Source organism: Callorhinus ursinus, unplaced genomic scaffold, assembly GCF_003265705.2.
Source record: "Callorhinus ursinus isolate GAN/ISIS: 27379988/994484 unplaced genomic scaffold, GSC_fseal_2.0 scaffold35, whole genome shotgun sequence".
NCBI lineage: Eukaryota > Metazoa > Chordata > Mammalia > Carnivora > Otariidae > Callorhinus > Callorhinus ursinus.
In genome coordinates this window covers 13729805-13749001 of record NW_027397097.1, presented here as the reverse complement: position 1 = coordinate 13749001, position 19197 = coordinate 13729805, and the positions used below count along the sequence as shown (strand labels likewise).

Genomic DNA, 19197 nt, shown 5'->3' with positions numbered 1-19197 from the left:
CATTGCTATTTAATGGCTATAGAGTTTCAGATTTGCAAGATGAAAAAGTTATGGAGATTGGTTACACATTAGTATGAATATACTTCATATTACTTAACACTTAAACATGATTATGATAGAAATTTTTTACGTGTATTTTACCAGAATTTTTTTTAAAAGATTTTTTAAAAACCTGGAAGTAATGATATGTTTATATTCATTCCACAGTCTTGAGGTAGGAGTGGTGCAATGAAAGAGTTCAGAAGTAATGGGGGCTCTGCTCAGGTAGTAGTGTTGAGGGTTAGCTCATGGTACAAGGAAGCTTGAGCTCTGTCCAGAGACTGAATGGGTTTAAAGAGAAGGACTTTACCAGTTTGTCATTTCAGAAGGCTGCCCCGTGCAGGGTAGAGGATGAATGGGAAAAAGCAATCTCACTGGCAGTCTGCACAACCCAGGGTTCCTTGGATGAGAGCTGATCAGAACCACTCATCAGGCCTTGAATGTGTAAAAGGGATAAAAAATGTGTAAAAAAAGGCTTACAGCAGTGATGGTGATGGAGGATGAGGATGAAGTAGACTCAATAATTATTTAAGATATAAATTAGGTAGACTCAGTGAATTCTTAAATTGGCGATAGGAGAGTGAAAGGTAGGATGGAGTTGACTGACTCCTACTTTTCTGTCTCAGGTGACTGCATAGATGGTAGTATCTCCCTGAGAGAGAATTGAAGGGGGTGGTGGCTGTGGAGGACAAATGTGCTAAAAGCCAGAGGCACTAAAATGGGCACATGTTTGACATTATTCCACTCCCAATGAACACATAATTGTTCAAGAACGGATGTTAAACTTGATCCCTGTTTCTGAGGCAGATTACCTTCCCAAATTATTCATAGGGTTAGGAAAACAGAAGTGTGGTAGTTTGCAGTTTACAGAAATGCTCTAACAGCATTTTGTTGTGTGCTCTCAATGAACTGCTTTCTACCAAGCTGCCAATTCAGTCATCAGACTTGGGCTTCATCTCCTTATGGGAAAGGAGGAGGGGCTGATGATAGAAATAGGATGCAGGTTCACATTATCTGGACAGGGTTCCATCTCTGATGCCCACTAGGTAGGTGACCCTGGGGAAGTCTCTTAACATCTCTGAGAATTAGTTTTCTCATAAGTAAAATGGAGCATCATAAGTAAGAAGAATTACAGTGGAAGAAATAGATGATAGTCCTTTGCAAATTGAAGACAAGATACTGTTTGTTGTAAGTTTTGTTTTGCAACTAAGAGCAAACTTGGAAGATTGCAGAAAGCCTCCCTGGAAAATACAAGTAATTATAATCAACTCATGAGTATGAATGGACAACACATTGAATTACCAACGCTGGGTGTTTCTTCTTGTACTATCAGATTATGAGTCAGACTGAGAGCTGATGTCCAAGAAATTGTATTTTTCACCTTCAAAATGAAAGAAACATAGCATGATTTTGTAAGGACATGTTGTTAGTAACCCGATGTGATAAAAATAACTGCTGGTAATAACAATAATGAGGTATTGGGAAGAGGTTTACACAGCACAGTTAAGCCTGAGTTGGTGTGTTACAATGATATTTGGATATCTGCTCCTAACACCCCTGTGCCATTCACAGAACAAAGGCAAAGCAAGGCAAGCTAACACTTTATTAGCTGGGTTGGGGCTGGATATAGAATGTTCCCATTTTTTTCTCTCCCAGGTAGACTGACAGCCTTGAAACAATGGGACTCTAAAGGGACAGCTCCCAAGGGAAAGGGGTGAGCAGTAAAAAGAGACAGAAAGATAGGAACCCCAGGCCAATATTGAAGATGGAGACTGACTCCATGGTCAGGCCTGTGCTCCATCCCTATTCCTTGTCCTGATGCTTTTCCTCTCTGCCAGCTCCCCTAGGTCTGCTTTGAAGACTTAAAGATAACTTTTGCCAGAGGATGTTCTTTTTGTTACTGGCATGTAGAAAGAAGATAATAAAAGAGGAAAGGGATCAAGAGAGAAAGAACTACCACTTCTTTCCCTTCAGGGAATCATCTGAATATAGGCAGACCCTTTGCCTTGATTTTTGAAGTTCTTTAGATGGAAGCTCCATCTCTGGAAATTGTGATCCTTTGTCCCAGAATCTGAATAACCCAAATCATTACTCCGTCTCTTTGGGTATGAAAGGAAGAGAAGATTGTTTTCCTTTTGAGGCCAACACAAATCATGTGGGTGGCAAAAATTTTTCTTCATTTCCAAGGGAACTTTAGCCTTTCACAAATTCTGAAACAAAATTAAGTTTCCTGAATGGAATGTATCAGAAGTCTGTTTTATTGCTCAATACATATTTTTTTTTTCCTTCTCCATCCTTGACCTAGAAATTTTAGCACATACTTAGGTACTCTGGTCATTTGGAGGAGGGCTTCCTCATCTATTTAGGTAGATTGTCCCAGTCTCATTTCTTATCACCCTTCTATAGCTTAAAACAGAGATAGTACGTTATCAGGTAAAAACAAGTCATCAGCGTTGGTCAGTATTGAGGTTTATTTAGTGCTCACTGTTGAAGTTCATTATGGTGACTACCAGAAGAGTCTGCAGCAAAGCCTCTTTGGTGTACTTGTTATCTGTTTGGTCAACAATAGGTATGCACTGTGTCCTGTAAATGAAGTTGGTATATGAAGTTCTCAACTGTACCCTTTGCAAGCACTAATGCTTCTGTTGTTCTCTCTTGTCTTTTCTCCCAGAAGTATCGATATCAAGATGAGGACGCTCCACATGATCATTCCTTACCTCGACTAACCCATGAAGTAAGAGGACCTGAGCTGGTGCATGTATCAGAAAAGAACCTGTCTCAAATAGAAAATGTCCATGGATACGTCTTGCAGTCTCACATCTCTCCTCTGAAGGTCAGTTAGACTGTTCTCAGAGCTGGCGGCGAAGGGAGAAGTTTGTTGACCTGATTAAATGAGTCTCTCTTAAAACACTACAGTGGCCCATGGTTGCTGAAGGGTCTTTCTGTGGTTTGGAGGCTTACCTGGAATTTCTGATGCAGGAAGGTTGTTCTTGCAGTTGTTTGAATGTCTGGGAACTCTTTTTAGTTGCTGAGAATGGGCTAAGGAAAGAGCAAGGGACAAAAATTGAAAGAGAAAATAAGGTAACCACATATTTAGAAAGCACAGGAGTACATCAAGATTTTGTTCAAATGCTACCTATCCACCTCTATTCCTGATCCCAGGTAAAACAAAGGAAGTAAGTATAACCTGCTAACACCTAATGATCGCCTTACCATGTACTCTAATCAAAAAACTGTGTGAGTTGGCTCATCAACACCTCAATTTTATACTACCTTTCTTTCTATTTGGTGTCATACCTTCTGACGCTTTCTACATTTTTTCTTTAATTTTTAAACAATTTCTTGATAAATGTATTTTCACAAACAAAGGATAATTAAGTGAGAGGATTTTTCTGTGCTCTTTGGTTGCAAATCACTCTTTTTCTTTGCTGATGCTCTGGGATTTTGTGCTTTGGATAAAAGCTCATAATTGTTGATTAGAGTTAAAAAAAGAAAAGTGGAACTAGAATCAATGATGTAACAGAAGTGAATGCAGATGAAAAACAAAACAAGACAAAACAAACAAAAAGAACAACAACAACAACAAAAACCCTACTAAAATAACTCTTTACTCCTAAAGAAAATTCATTGTTTATTTTGTTAGCCAGAATATTCACTTCATCACCACTTCCATATAGCTGTGTCACAGTAAAAAATAAAGCCATAAAGGTGGTCCCAGTGCCTTCTGGAATCTTATTATACCTTCTAAGACATCAAAGAAAGGCTAAATTATGTTCTAATATAGTTCTGAAATTTGGCACATGTTAAATACCCTGGCATCCTCAAAATGTTTTATCAAATAAACTAGCTCCATTTACCATTGATTAACTCAAATATTAGGTTGATTGTCAAATTCCAGTAAATATGTTATAATATGTAAAAATATACAAACATTGTACCACTAGAATTCATTGTTTAGTTCTTCCCAGAGTCCTTTTAGAAATCATTAAATGACTAATGGAAATGGGCATGTTTAGCCTGGAAAAAAAAGATTAAGGATTGGAGGACAAGGGATTTTCCTTCTTACACCTGAAGGGCTGTCATGTGGAAAATATTGGTGCCACCCAGAGAGCAGAAGCAGAGCACTGTGGATGTATATTTGGGATCATTGTAAGACCGCAACTCCTGTCAGTTAGAGCTACCCCAGACAGGTGTAGACTAGTTCAGGAAGCAGCATTTCCCTGTTCCTAGAAATCTTCCAGGCCTGGCTGACAACCTGGCAGTGGTATTGTGGAAGGGATTCCTTCAGCAGGAGGGTGCACAAAATTGTCTCTAAGGTCCGGTCTCACTCTAGGAATCAATGATTCTAGTCTGGAGTCAGATGAATACCTTCCTTCTTTAAACAAATTCTCATGTTTGCAAACAAATGCTCATCCTGACTCTGTGTGCTGACCAGTAGAAATTGAGAAGGGGCAGGTGTGGGAGCCTGGATTTCATTAAGAGTATTTAAATCTCAGCTCTTTTCTTTCTCTTCTTTCTTTTTTCTCTTTTTCCTTCCTTCCTTCCTTCCTTCATCCCTTTGCTTCTCTTTTCTTTTTTCTTCCTTCCTTCCTTCCTTCCTTCCTTCCCTCCTTCCTTCCTTCCTTCCTTCCTTCCTTCCTTCCTTCCTTCCTTCCTTCCTTCCTTCCTTCCTTCCTTTCTTTCTTTCTTTCTTTCTTTCTTTCTTTCTTTCTTTCTTTCTTTCTTTCTTTCTTTCTTTCTTTCTTCTTTCCTTTCTTCTCTTTCTTTTTCTTTCTTGAAATCTTTTTAAGAACTCTCACAGAAACTCCCTTCTTTTCTCCCTACTTGTCTTTCTTCCTTTCCTAGCACATTTTAATTAGCTCTAGAGCATAGCTCCCAAAGGCTGCAAGCTGAGTAGGTTCATCAAGGTTAGTCTAAAGCTAGCCTGGTTATAGTAAACAAACAAATAAACAAAACAATAAAAGTGTAATAGGATCTTCATTTTATATGTTAAGTCTTAAGCATATACATGCTATTATAATTGTCAAAATGTCTACAATTTGGGTGGTTACACCATGTGTTATGTTACTGCTTCATTTGGAAAATGTCAAAAAAATATTAAAGTTAAAGGAAAAGTTAGCTTTTTCTGAAGATCGCATCTCAAATATAAAGGACATTTCCCATTTCCCTTTATCCCTTGCCTTCCAGGAATTTCAGAATTAAGTATCTTCAGTTTTGGTGGTTCTCCTTAGCTTAGGTTTTCTGTTTCTGTTTCTCACTTATGTCTTATTTCTTATTATCTTTTTGTAAAAATGATTTATTGGTTTTTATGGTTTTACTGTCATGACATCTTCTACTGAAGACACCCCATATCAGTTTAAAAGTGGTCATTTATGAATGATAAACCCCTGATAGGAAACACTAGGGTAGGAATATGTTTCCCATCCTTTTTGGAATAACCAGTGTATGGTGTGACCGCCAAGGTATTGTGAAGAGGAGGGAAAAATAAGTCAATCCGGGATTTCTGCACCTAGTCTGTGAAGAAGCAATTTTGGAGCCAGGACTTTTTCCCCCATGACACTTCAAAGGTGTTGTTCATGCTGAACAAGATATGTTTTTAGATTGTCTTAATGAACAGACTGTGTACCTTTCTTATGTCAACAATAGTGATAGGGATAAACAGGCACAATTTTTCCAGAAACACACACACACACGCACGCACGCACACACACACACACACACACTGATGTGTAGAGTTTGCCAGTTTCATGGTGTAAATACTCCCACCATGGCTGAGTTCAGGCTACCAACCTGAAGCCCCTGACTGCATTCGGGAAAAAAAACCAAATGAGGCTCTACAAACCAATGTGATTGGCTCCAGCACAGGCAGCCTCCAGCACATGCATTTTTGTAGCAATAGGACACATTTCCTAATCAAATTGTTAAGGGATTATTATATTATCACAGTTCAAGTGTTTGGGAAACCTGCCATGATTAAAATCTAGTGTGTTATTTTCTCATAAAGGAAGCCTATTAGAGTCAGAGAAATGCTAAGAAGGTACAAATTCTCAATTAGAACTGGCCTATTTTCAACTTCTTTGCTCCTTTGATCTGTCTGGTCCTTTTGGGTCAAGCACTAAAAGAGGGAAGAGTGGGGAGGCAAAACCCACAATCAGATAATGCCCCCTGAGTCTTACTTCGGAGTCAATGCAGCTCTCTAGTATTAATTAGAAATTTACATATGGCATGCCTGAGCAGAGTGTGAGATTGCTGGATAACAGTTGAAATGCCACACGGAGCAGGCTCTAAATCATTAGCTGAGCAATCTTACTGTTGCAGGTTTGACAATCGTTTCTTCCATCACCACTTATCACTGGAAGCCTCGGTTCTAAGATTCATCTGCCTTTGGTACATACCCGCTGCCTGGCTGATAGATGCGCTTGCTTAGCCTGCTTTCATTAGAATGCCTTGGCCATCGTGAAGTGTGGGGTTAAAAGGAGAAATGCAATTTTGCAGTGAATTCAACAGAATTTGTTTTCTTTGCCTCAAGATGGGGATGCTTTCTCTTCAGATGCTACCTAGAATCTTCCACAAAAGAAGCTGGCTTATAATAAAGCACGAGAATTTTCTTTTCAGTTTAAGTCAATTCCATAATATTAATTGGGTCTCTACTATGCACATCATAATAGGTGATGGGGAAACCAAGGGCAGTAAAACATGATTTTATATATACTTACCACTTTCTTAAAAGACCTGAGCTCTAATTATTTATTACTTATTCTCACTCTGCATCAGGGATTCACATTCCTGAAGCTTAGGTACTGTGAGACCCCAGACATCGAGCGAAGTACTCTTTACAGAGTATCTGTTGAGAGAGAGAGAGAAGGAGATGGAGCAGGAGAGGGAAGGAGGGAGGGGGACAGGCAGGCTTATTTTTAAGAACCTGGACTTCAGAATACCTGGATTTCAATCCTGGCCCTTTCATTCAGTAGCTATGTGACCTTGATCAAGTTAACCTCTCTGTCTTAGGTTCCTCATTAGCAAAATGGAAGTAACAATAATATTTATCTCATAGGATTTGTGTACTAATTAAATAAAGTAATGTATGTAAACTGCTCAGAAAAAGTTTGGCACATAGTAACCACTCACCAAATGTTGTTTTTGATCTTATTATTATCATCATTAGCCAGCTATCATGACAAATACCTTAAAATCACTTCCTTCATTTATCTCATTTTACCTCTACAAGATTATACATGATTATCAGTAGTTCCCTTCAATCCAAGAACTAGTAAATAGGAGTGCAAGTATTTGTAATTCAACTCAGGTCTCTCTGGATCCAAAGCCTGTATTCTTTTTTTTTTTAAAGATTTTATTTGTTTATTTGATAGAGTTAGAGAGAGAGAGCACAAGTAGGCAGAGCAGTAGGCAGAGGGCAGAGGGTGAAGCAGATTCCCCGCTGAGCAGAGAGCCCGATGAGGGTCTCCATCCCAGGACTCTGGGATCATGACCTGAGCCAAAGGCAGTCACTTAATGAACTGAGCCACCCAGGTGCCCTGAAAGCCTGAATTCTTTATCACTCCTGTGCTACATCACCTTTCTCTAAACTGTTCTATTTTTAAAGAGATCACAGATTCAAATTTTCACTTATTGGGTCCATGTATGTAAAAGGAGAAGGTCCTTTTTTTCATATGGCCTTATCCTTAAAAACAATTATTAAGCAGATATATAAAGGAGTGTGTAAGAAATATAGTTTTCTAAGTGAGAGCCAGCAAGAGTGGTGATAGGTGGGAACTTTATGAGGAAATAGAAGGAAAATAAGCTCTATCTGTAAAATACCTCAAATCACCCAGTGGTAAACTCCCAAGGGTTCTCTCTGCTCCTGTGACCAAAAACAAAACAAAACAAAACTAGTATTTGGGAGCTAGTTCCCTTTTGAAAAATCCTTTGATATTGTAAGAATGTGTATCTTGGCAAGAGAGACACTTTATCTTGAGCATTTGAAGAATTTTCTTCTTTGAGATATACTCCTCACAGTAGGTACATATGTCACTGAAGATTCCAAGTAAGTCCAGCCAACCACAGCCATCATGTTTCTTCTTCCCAGGACCTGGCAAGACCTATTTCTATAATTTTTACTTGGTTATTCTTTTAAAATGTTCATTCTATAGATGCTTAATTTTATAAACTATCTTACCATTTTCAGAAACAGGCAGAGTAAAAGTTACATGTTCAACCACAAATTAATAAAGGAAGAAAGCTCTATTTCATGTTAACAGGACATTTGTTAGACCAGAAATCCAGTTAGTTGTCCTAATTCTACTTTTCTTTATAACCATTGGCTTTGTTTTAATAAATTTACTATCCATATTACCATCATTATATGACCATCATCGCAGTCAAGTTTTGTGTTGGTTTTTTTTCATTATTATGTCTTTAGTCCTTCAACAAATACTTGTTGGATTAATTATTTGTAAGTGGCAATATGAACACTCGTAAATAAGCACCTCCTGTGAGACTGGTGATGTTAATATCAAAACAAGCAAGAAGTCAAGGTGCAGACGTCCTGTTTTCCCCTCTCTGTTGTCCTCTTTTCCCTGACCTACTCATCACTGATACAGAATTTCATCAACTTTAAAGCTGATATTTCCTCCTGTATTACATATCTGAAATGTGTCCTAAAATAAATGGCATCTCGCAACTAAAATTGGCACCATCTCCTAGGGTACATAAAAAAAATGGTGTGTCTTACAGTTAAAACAATCTTAGATTCAATGACTATTTACAAGGAAGATTAAAGCTGTTTTTCATAGATGGGTGTGAATGTCTTTAATCAGATAAATATGATTTTCTGCCAGAATAAACAGTTCTAGAAGCTTTACTGAAAAGTCAGGATATGAGAGGTTAGGATATACTTCTATACCCTTGGACAACCATGCATTTGTTGAACATATATGGGAAAACAATGGAGAGACTGTCAACAGTGCAAGTTTGGGGAAATTATAGGAGAGATTGCTTACGAATGAAGAAGCTGGTGTATAGAACTGTAGGCAAGAAAGAGAACAAAGTGTACTTTGCTCCACTGTTTCCTTATCAGAGTTACCAGAGCCTGCTTATGGGAAAGTATATTTTAGTCACCAGTATAGTAATTTCTCTTCCTCCATGAAGCCCTCCCTGTTAATTCTTGCCTGACTTGCCCTGGTCTTGACATTCTATGGCAAATGTAGTTTGCATAGTTAGCTTTTTAAAAATATATATTGTTTTATTATTCTAAATAATTTTTACATAACTATATATTGTCCTTTCCTCTAGACATTACATTTGTCTTGCTCTTGATAAGTGTGCAAGCTCCTGTAACTAGACCATGTCCTATTCTCATTTTGTTTTATTTTTCTTTTTTCTCCCTATTGGCATCTATAATGAAATTAGACCAGTATTTCCCAAATAGTGTTGGTGGAATTGTATCACCATTATAAGGAAAATAAAGGCATGAATGCTGAAAACATTTGGGAATTTAAATCCACTAACTTTTTGAAGGATTTCTATAAGTTTTTAATATGATAATTTGCAATATAAACCTCTAAGATGGGAATATAGTTATTATACTGTATTTCCCAAACATATTTGGTCATGGAATGCTTTCTTCCAAATAAAATAATTTTTTGGTTGGACAGATACACTTTTGAAAATACTATAGCAGAGACATAGACTAAGGCTAATATAACCAATAGGAAATATAACATAAAAATTCATTCTAGCCCTGAAATCAGACTCAACCAGATTCAAATACCAGGTCCTCTACTTACTAGCTGATGTGAGTTTCCTCAAGTTACTTAACCTTCTTTAGCCTTGGTTTTTATTTTTATAAAATAATGGTATCCACTTACATGCCTCTGTGATATTTAAGTGAGAAAAATCTATACAAAGATCTTAGCTCTGAGCTTGACACATGAGAAATACATAAAAAATGTTAGCTATTCTTACTGCTAGTGATGTACTAATATTAGTCCAATATTTTAAACTAGAGACTTTGGGATTAGTTTTGGAATTTTTTTTTCATCTTAATCTCTTCTTTGTTTTCAAATATCTTAGGGTTCTTACCTTCCTCTTTGTATCCACAGCTACCACCCCTAGTTCATGTTTCATTACTTCCAGGGCAGAAAGCGTTATGGTTATTGTAAAACATCATGGACTTTGGAGCCAAAAATATGTGTTTGAATTCTGATTCTGCACTTTCTGGCTGGATAAACTTGGGAAACCATCTGTAATTTCTGAGATGCAGTTAAGTTTAATATGAACAAATCTCTTACATGTTTCAGCTGATTGATTCATTTATTCATTCATTGGCACAATAGAATCTCTTTGACCTCCTACTTTTTGCCATGATCTATGTTATTCCCTGAGGATAAAAGAAGAACATGCCTTCAAGTTGCTTACATGCTACAGTGAGATTAACAAATTTGGAGATGCATACATCAAATATGTCATATTATGTGCAATAAAGGATTGAACAATAGGCAAATTCCCAAGACCTAGAGAAGTGGTTTAATTTTCTCTGAGTTTGAAGTGCTAGAGATGGATGTGGTCAGAGAAAGCATTACAGAGGAGGTCATTGTTTCACTTGAAGGAAGTGGGACCTATAATAGGAGAAAGGTCATGGTTGTCCTAGATTCCAGCAATTTATAGCAATATGGTAGAATTCTAGAAATTGCAGATAGTTGAGAAGGGGAAAGAGAGAGAATGAAAGGATGAAGGAAGAAGTACCAGGCCCAAATCATGCCATAAAGCAAGAGAGATGGGTAGGAACAGGTAATGAAGGGTCTTATGTAGAGATTAGACTTCGCCTTGTAGGTAATGAGGAGTGACTACACAGTTTAAAAGAGGAGAGACTTGGTCAGATTTGCAAATTAGAACATTACTCATGTCATGTAGCAAAGTAGAAGAAAAACAAGAAAACAGTGACATCACAGTCAAGGACATCAGGTAAAACACCAGAGGCAGACAAGCTCTGGGTTAAAGCAGAGGCATTGGGGATGGAACGAGGGATAGGCTAGAAAGCTTATTTAGGAAGAGACATCATCAGGACCTTGAGACTTAGTAAGTATAGATAGTAGAGGAGAGAACGAAATAGGGGTTAATTCACTTTTTTTTTTAATTTGACCAATTTCATGGAGGTGGTATCATGAAATGAAATCAAGAATTCCAAAGGAAGGGTTGCCTGGGTGGCTCAGTCGGTTAAGTGTCTGCCTTCAGCTCAGGTCATGATCCCAGGGTCCTGGGATCAAGACCGGCATCGGGCTCTCTGCTCAGTGGGGAGTCTGCTTCTCCCTCTGCCCTTTGCCTACCGCCCTGCCTACTTGTACTCTCTCTCTTATTCTATAAAGTAAATAAATAAAATCTTTTTTAAAAATGCCAAAGGAAAAGCAGATTTTAGGGTGGGGTGAAAATATTATGAGTTTGGGTGTTAATAATGGAGTTTGAGGTATTTTCGTTGTACCCAGGTTGATAGGTTTCATACGCAGTTTGAAACAGAGATCTGGGAATTGAGAGCAGGCTGATCTAGAAAGGGAGACTTGGAGCCCTCAGTATTGTGGAAGCAGTATGGCCGGGTTGCCCAGGGGAGGGGGAGAGCTGAGAACGGCGGGCAGGAGATAGCAGCGCCACACCAGGGTTTTATGGACAGAAAGGGGCCTGCTGAGACCATGAAGCAGTGACTGATTTACCACAATGCATGATCTGATGTTTCTTAATGGAGTTATACATTTCTAGTAGAAAAGGATCATATTTTATACATTTAAAAAATGTAGGTCCTCTGACATGCTTAGAATAGTGTTGGCCAAGCATGAGATATCTTTCAAATCCTTGTTACTTGATAACTATTTTTAAAAAGGGAGAGAAAGAAATACCTTATGAAATATATGTGAATCCAATAGTCATGGGGTCGTGACCATCAGCTGAAAAAAAATTGTGTTTTTTTTTCCTCTTTGGCCACTGTGCTTTTAGTAATATTACTCATTAGAAAACTAAGCTGATTTTACTATTTTAGAAAATTTGTAATTTCAGAAAATGTAAAATTCGCTTGTTTCTATCTCTTGCCACTAGATGGTAGGAGTAGCCGAGCTGATGGTTCAGGAAGCATATGGTCTTAAGGGAAAAACCTGAGATTTGTGATGCTAAATTGAGAAGCCCTTAGTTACTAAAAACATAAGAAGGTTTTGGCAGGGATTTGCATACTTGTGAATAATGCATTTTTGTTCCATGCCCAGACCTTGGTGAAAGGAAATGGCTGAGTGAAATATGGTCTTGACAGACATATATACTGAATCCAGACACAAAAGCTCCTGATCGAAATTCTATGCAAATGAAACATTTCTTCAGTTACCATAAATTGGAAAGTATACTGATAGTTTACCTCAAATAATCCTGGATATTCAAGCCAGAAGTTCAAGAAAGGGAAGAAGAAAATAATAGGTATAGGACCTATGCATCTTACATCATCTTACAATTCAGAAATGCTATCTAGAACTAGCCAACAGGGGTTAATGGGTTTTCACCATGACTTTGGAAAGATAAGTCAGTGGAATGGCATCCAAATCCCCTATTTTTTTCATCTGTATACTAATTATAGCAACAGCAAGAATAAATTTTCTCTAAGAAATATTAGGGTATGTATATTAAAGGCATACTGTTTTAAAAAATGAGTACTTGTAATAATCATAAGTAAGTATCATTAGTGATTATTTGTAGCTGCAGATATTCCTAAATTACATACAGAAGTTCTCCTCAAGACTAAGATTTCACTATTGCCAAGGATTTCTGTAACAGTAAGAAATAATATATATACGGGTACCTGGGAGGCTCAGTTGGTTAAGCCTCTGACTTGATTTTGGCTCCAGCCAAGATCTTAGGGTCGTGAGATTAAGCTCTGTTTGGGGCTCCATGCTGGATGCAGAACCTGCTTAAGATTCTTTCTCTTCCTCTGACCCTCCTCACTGCTTGCTTTCGCTCTCATTCTCTCTCTTAAAAAAAAAAGGAAGGAAGGAAGAAAGATTACACATAGAGCTCACAGAGGCTACCCTCACAGGGGCTTAATGAGAGTATTTTAAATTCTTTTTTATTAGCAAAGATGCATAGAAATTATTCCACATCTCACACATACATTCATAAATAAGTGTTGACATTGATTGAGCTATAGAATTTTTAACTCTTTCCCAACTAATTTGGAAAAGTAATAGCATACAGTAGAAAGCAGGTGGACTTGAGAATCAGATCTATTTGCATACAAATTCCACCTGTTTTACTTCCTAGGTGTGTTCTTTAGCAAATCTATTGCCCTCTCCCCTACTGTAAATAGTAATATGGAACAGTAATATGCTGTAGGGATTGCTTGAGATAATACATCAATAGTCTTTAGCATAGCACTTGACATCTACTAGGTGCTCAGTAAATGGCAATTATTATATATTTTAAAAAATAGAAAATATGTGTGTATGAAAGATCAAATCTTAATTTCAGATCAGTCAACTCTTTGAGCTCTCAGTAAAGATGGACTCTTTTTCTATCATCAACTTCCTATCCTCCAGACAATGGCTTTACACTACTCAATACCCTCAACTCAGCTAAGCAAGTGCCCCAAATTGTCTTTTGTATGAAAGTGAATGTCACTTTGGCTAGCTCAAATGAAGTGTAGCAAATAAGTTGAGGGCATGACCAGGTGTTAGGTAGTTCAAACAAGACTGTACTAAAGCATAAAAAGATATATTTTCTTTGGTGTCTAGTTACAGAAGATGTTAGAACATTTGTATAATAATCTTTCAAGATGGCTACTTGGAGGGAATGTTTGACTTAGATATATAATTCCTGGTATGTTTATTGAAAGTTATTACTTTAAAAAATTTTTAAATTATTTCATAGTTACAAGTTGAAACCTAGTAAACTTTCGGTAATAAAATAGGGAAACTTAACAGTCTTGTTGAATTCATACATTAACCAAATTAAAAGTCTGGAGAATATTATTAACTCATGAAAATGGAACAAGTTTTTATTCTTTGTCTAGCAATGTGTTTATAATCATACTTCACTAATTCTAAATATAGATCGAATCCCACTTCTGTAAACTCTAAGCCTTCACTCTGGTACCATTTTGTATGGTATAATTTTGTTGTTGAAATCAAGTTAACCTGGGGTTCTCTTCAACAAGAGTATTTTAGTTGTATCAACAGTCTTTATTTGCTCATTTATATTTGTTCAAAAAAATGCTAGTTTCCTTTATAGGGAGGGGGAATGAAGTAGTTGCTAAGGTCTAAAGTCTAATATCATGAATTTTTCTTTCTTTGTATTCATATCCATTTATCAACTTTTCTACCTAGAGGTTGTTTTAGGAGAAATAACAGTAGTAAAATGTACTATTTCTTTAATTCTTATTGTATGTTAGCACTGTTCTAAATGCTTTACATGTATTGAGTTATTCCATTCAACCACCCCATAAGATAGGTTTTCTTATTATTCCCACGTTGTGGACAAAGGAAAATGGGCACAAAGAGGTTAGAAAAAACTTTCCTAAGATCACACAGTTAGTCCTTGATAGCTCTGGGATATGATGCAGCTAGTCTGACATCATATCCCTCACTCTCAGTCATGGTACTGTATTATTCACCAGCAAATGAGAAGTGCACAGTTTTAAAATGGAAGGGGACAATCAAATCCAGGATTTTCAAGCAGCAACTGACCCATTAGTAGATGTGAAATCAATTTACTTGGTAATTTTAGAATAGAATAACAGAACAGAATAGAAAATATAAACCTTTGCTTCAGTTTAGTGTGGGTACATTTGGGTGTGTACTGGCTTACAGTGTGAAATATATTTCTTAGTGTGATCAAGGTCAAGAAAGTCAGGGAGTCACTGATCTGGTCCAACTTTCCCATATCATAGAAGGAGGGGAGGTAATAGAAAACCTGAGGCCTGGAGGAGTTAAATGATTCCCTGAAAACACACTGGTCAGAAATGTCAAAGCCTGAACTTGAACACTTTGTAGTATTAATTACTCCTATTCTCTCTGTCCAGGATCTGTTGTGGCTGCCATTACTACCAATTTAAGCTACTTAAACCAGAGTTTCTCAAACTTGGATATGTATCAGAATCACACAGAAGCCCAGCCCCATCCTCTTTCACCAAGCCTAGGGTTCTATGTTTTTATTACCTCTCCAGGTGACTTTGTTACACTTTGTTACACACTAACTTTGAAGAACTGCCCTCTTAAACTCCTTGATGCCACAGCATACACTGAATGATTGCCATGTGTATTACCAGACCTTTGCTAAATACCATTAGAGACAATAAAAGAAGAGATAGAGCCTCTGTCTGTGAGGGACTTAAATTCTATTAGGAAAATCAAGATGTGCATTAATCATTTAGGGAACATAAACTATTTAAGTGCTTTTTTAACCTTACTAAATAAGATTATTAAGTACAAACGGAATTCCAGAAGGCAACTCTTTAAATTCCCATGTAGGCATATGCAAAGGAAACCTCATAATGCTTAAGTTAAGAGAGAATGTTTTATGAGAAAATAGGGTAGAGAAACTTGAATTGATTTTCCCCAACTCACCGAGGAATTGCCGGTGTCAAGTGAGCAGATTTAACTCCAGTGCAGCACTCCTAGGATGTATTCCCCCAGGCCAGCTGACTCACCAAAATCATAATGACAGCAGATGATTGGTTCCTCCTTTACTGGCAGAACATTGAGTGTGTTAGAGTTCATGGCCAATTTGGCATCACAGGTAAGTTCATTTGCAATGCTTTCAAGAGGATCTTACTGAAGTTCCTTTACATATAACGCCAATGGAGGGTCCCCTTAAGGGCCATTAAGTGACAGGGCACACATAGAAGTCACGGGTCACTTATAAAATCAGCTCAAAATTGTAGTAAATTAAATGTCAGAGCTGGTCTCTAGAGATGTTCTGGTTTTATCTCTTCATGTTGTATGTGAAGAAATCTAATAAGTTGTTTTGTTAGTTGTTTATTTTCTCGAAGAACAGAAAGACGTTTCTGTTACTGGCTTTTAATGATAAACTTTTAATTAATAAAAATAATAAACTATATATAAAATATATAATATATAGTATAGTATATATAATACATATATAACATTATATAATCTTTTAATTAATAAAATGATAAACTTAAATATTAAAATGTTATAATTATTAAGAATTATTTAAAATTTTGAAATTAACTTCCATATAGCATTTCAATAAAAAGGTTGTCTTTCTCTTTTATGAACAATTCAAGTAGAGCTGCTGCTAGCCATTCAGCATATTTATATGAATTAGAAAAGGGAACCCCTACTCAAGCAGCATAATACCTGTTATAATTTAGATCTTGTGCTGCGTGGACCCAGGCAGTACATTCCCTAAATAGCCAGATGACCTGTATTTAATAGTAAGATCATAGAATCATAGAAGTAAGCAGGGGCATTTGAGATAACATAGTCTAATGCTGTTATTCTACACATAAAGAAATGAAGATTCAGATACGTTATGATATTTCCCAGGGCAGACACATAGTTAATGCTAAAGCTAAGACCAGAATGTGGGTCCCACATTCCCAGACCACAGTTTCTCTATTTCATAAGAAAAGTGAAGAGCAGATGTGTTCTACTCAACAGGTCACAGAGGTTTGCTTATTCCAATTAGATGTTGCTGGAAATTGTTATCACTAACTTTTTATTTGTTTATGCCAATGTTCAGCTTTCTCAAAGGGCCAAATCAAGGTTGTTGACATTAGATAAAAAAATCTCTTTCCTCTTAAATCTCTCTAGCTAAATTGTGTGCCAGTTTGATTGAGTAAGAATAACATCGGCTTCATCACGTTAACTGTGATATCATGTTGTGTATTTGCATAAATGTTGATGAGATACTTATATAAAAAACCCAAAATTTTAAGGATCTATATCTTAAAGACCAATCTACACAGTTTTTAAGACTAAAAAGGTTGTTTGTCAGCTTACATTTTACTATCTGTGCTTAAAATACCCCAACCCCACCAGATTCCTTTGGCTACCTCCACCTTCCCTTCCAATTTATCTAGTCTCCATTTTCCCCCTTTTATTCTCCTCTCCTCATTCCCACTTTTTGGGATAGCTAATAGGGAAAGAAAAAGCTTCACATGATAAGGATAAAGGAGCTCGAGGGGTTGAACATACAGTCAGTTCACAGGGTTGTCAGTATGTGGGGCTCTCACAAAAGTCAGTGGAGTTTTCAGCTACACTAATGGAATTGCCATACCAAGAACAAAGAGTTGATAATTCTGTACTGTCCAATGTGTGGCCTTAGGATCCAAGAAGCATATTTCAGGGAGAATGGTGGCAAATCAGAGTGCTTCCAGAGAGGGGCAAATATGCTGGTGAGGGGATTAAAATAACACCAGATAGAAAATCAAAGGCATGAATGATGTTGTCCCTGGAGTATAAACTCAGTTCAGGGGACATGGTAGTCCCTGGTGTCAGACTGTTTACAATGAGCAACTATTCTATATAATTTCTTTTTTTTAATTTTACTTTATTATGTTATGTTAGTCACCATACAATACATCATTAGTTTTTGATGTGGTGATCCACGATCCATTGTTTTCGTATAACACCCAGTGCTCCATGCAGTACGTGCCCTCCTTCATACCCATCACCGGGCTAACCCATCCCCCCTCCTCCCCTCCCCTCTAAAACCCTGTTTGTTTCTCAGAGTCCACAGTCTCTCATGCTTCATCTCTCCCTCCAATTCCCGCCACCTCATTTTTCCCTTCCTTCTCCTAATGTCCTCCATGATATTCCTTATGTTCCACAAATAAGTGAAACCATATGATAATTGACTTTCTCTGCTGGACTTACTTCACCTAGCATAATCTCCTCCAGTCCCATCCATGTTGATGTAAAAGTTGGGTATTCATCCTTTCTGATGGCTGAGTCATATTCCATTGTATAATTTCTATAGATACTATGACCTCTAGAGTAGACAATGAGGAGACAGAAGCCATGTGAGTTTTGTTGTTATTATTTGTTTTTTATTTTAAAAATAGAGCTGGCCAAAGATAGGATGGGCTTCTTCATAAGGCTTCCTGTTACTGAATGTATGCAAACAGAGGCTAGAAAATCCTCAAATAAGGTATTGTAGAGGTGAGTCAGGTATGAGATAGGATATTGGACAACAATATTTTTAACCTTTTTAAAGTCATGAGCCCCTTTGACAAATTGATGAAAACTATGAGCCCTTTTCCCGTTAAAAACAAAACAAAACAAAACAAAACTGGAATGCCTGGGTGGCTCAGTCGGTTAAGCGTCTGCCTTTAGCTTAGATCATGAATCCAGGGTCCTGGGATCTAGTCCCACATGTGTCTCCTTGCTCAGCAGGGAGCCTGCTTTCCCCTCTGCCTGCCGCTCCCCCTGCTTGTGCTCTCTCTGTCTCTCTCTGACAAATAAATAAATAAAATCTTAAAAAAAAACCCACACAGCAACATATACCCACAAAAATGGCACATAAACATTCAGGGAACATAAGGCTCACTCAAAACCCATCTATGGACTCCCTAAAGGCCACAGGCCTATAGTTAAGAATTTTTGGATGGAATGAATTTTAAGCCCCTTTCCATCTCTGAGAATCTGTGATTGTCATTTCTCTGCCTCACAGTTTTTGTCTGACTAGGCATGCTTCTCCTTCTCAAGAAGAAATCTTTTGTAAGTGTCAGGAAAAAACCAAACAAACAAAAACCAACAACAACCAGGAGGACTCCCAGTCCAGTGTGTCAGTGAGGCATGCCCAATTCCATGGCAGTTCTCAGCAGCAGTGATCAATAGGTTTACCCAGACGCTGAGGACTGAGCATGCAATTGCTTCAGGAGAATGCTCTACATGCAGAACTTCTGCATCTGATCCCATCCTCTCAGTATTTTTGATGTGTACGCCTAAGGCAATTTTCTGTGTTTATTAGTTAGTATCATGAGCTTTTACCAGCTATGCAAGCCAAGAGCTATAATATCCTTCCTCTCTGAATTGGGATTTTAACTGTCGAAAGATTGTTTTCTTTATGCTGAATGGAAGTTGCAGTCTAGCAAAGAACTGATTTCAAATTACCCCATCAACTTGCTCAAATGATGATGCATTTGCCATAGTATTCAGGCACAGAGAG

The 19197-nt window shown here is 37.4% G+C and overlaps 1 protein-coding gene across 13 annotated transcripts in view; it reads left to right on the top strand.

Moving 5' to 3' along the window:
* The window catches only part of DLG2 (discs large MAGUK scaffold protein 2), a 2181535-nt gene that overhangs the window by 1168975 nt on the left and 993363 nt on the right, over positions 1-19197 (top strand). For 10 of the 13 annotated variants that reach the window (XR_012374525.1, XM_073879808.1, XM_073879828.1 and 7 more), the window contains one exon: positions 2711-2872. Coding sequence is in view for 12 of the 13 variants with exons in the window: in XM_073879808.1 (XP_073735909.1) it covers positions 2711-2872 (162 nt within the window). In the remaining variant the exon portion in view is untranslated. The remainder of the gene's footprint in view (positions 1-2710; positions 2873-19197) is intronic. The other 3 variants (XM_073879816.1, XM_073879813.1, XM_025848370.2) reach the window with 1 other exon arrangement.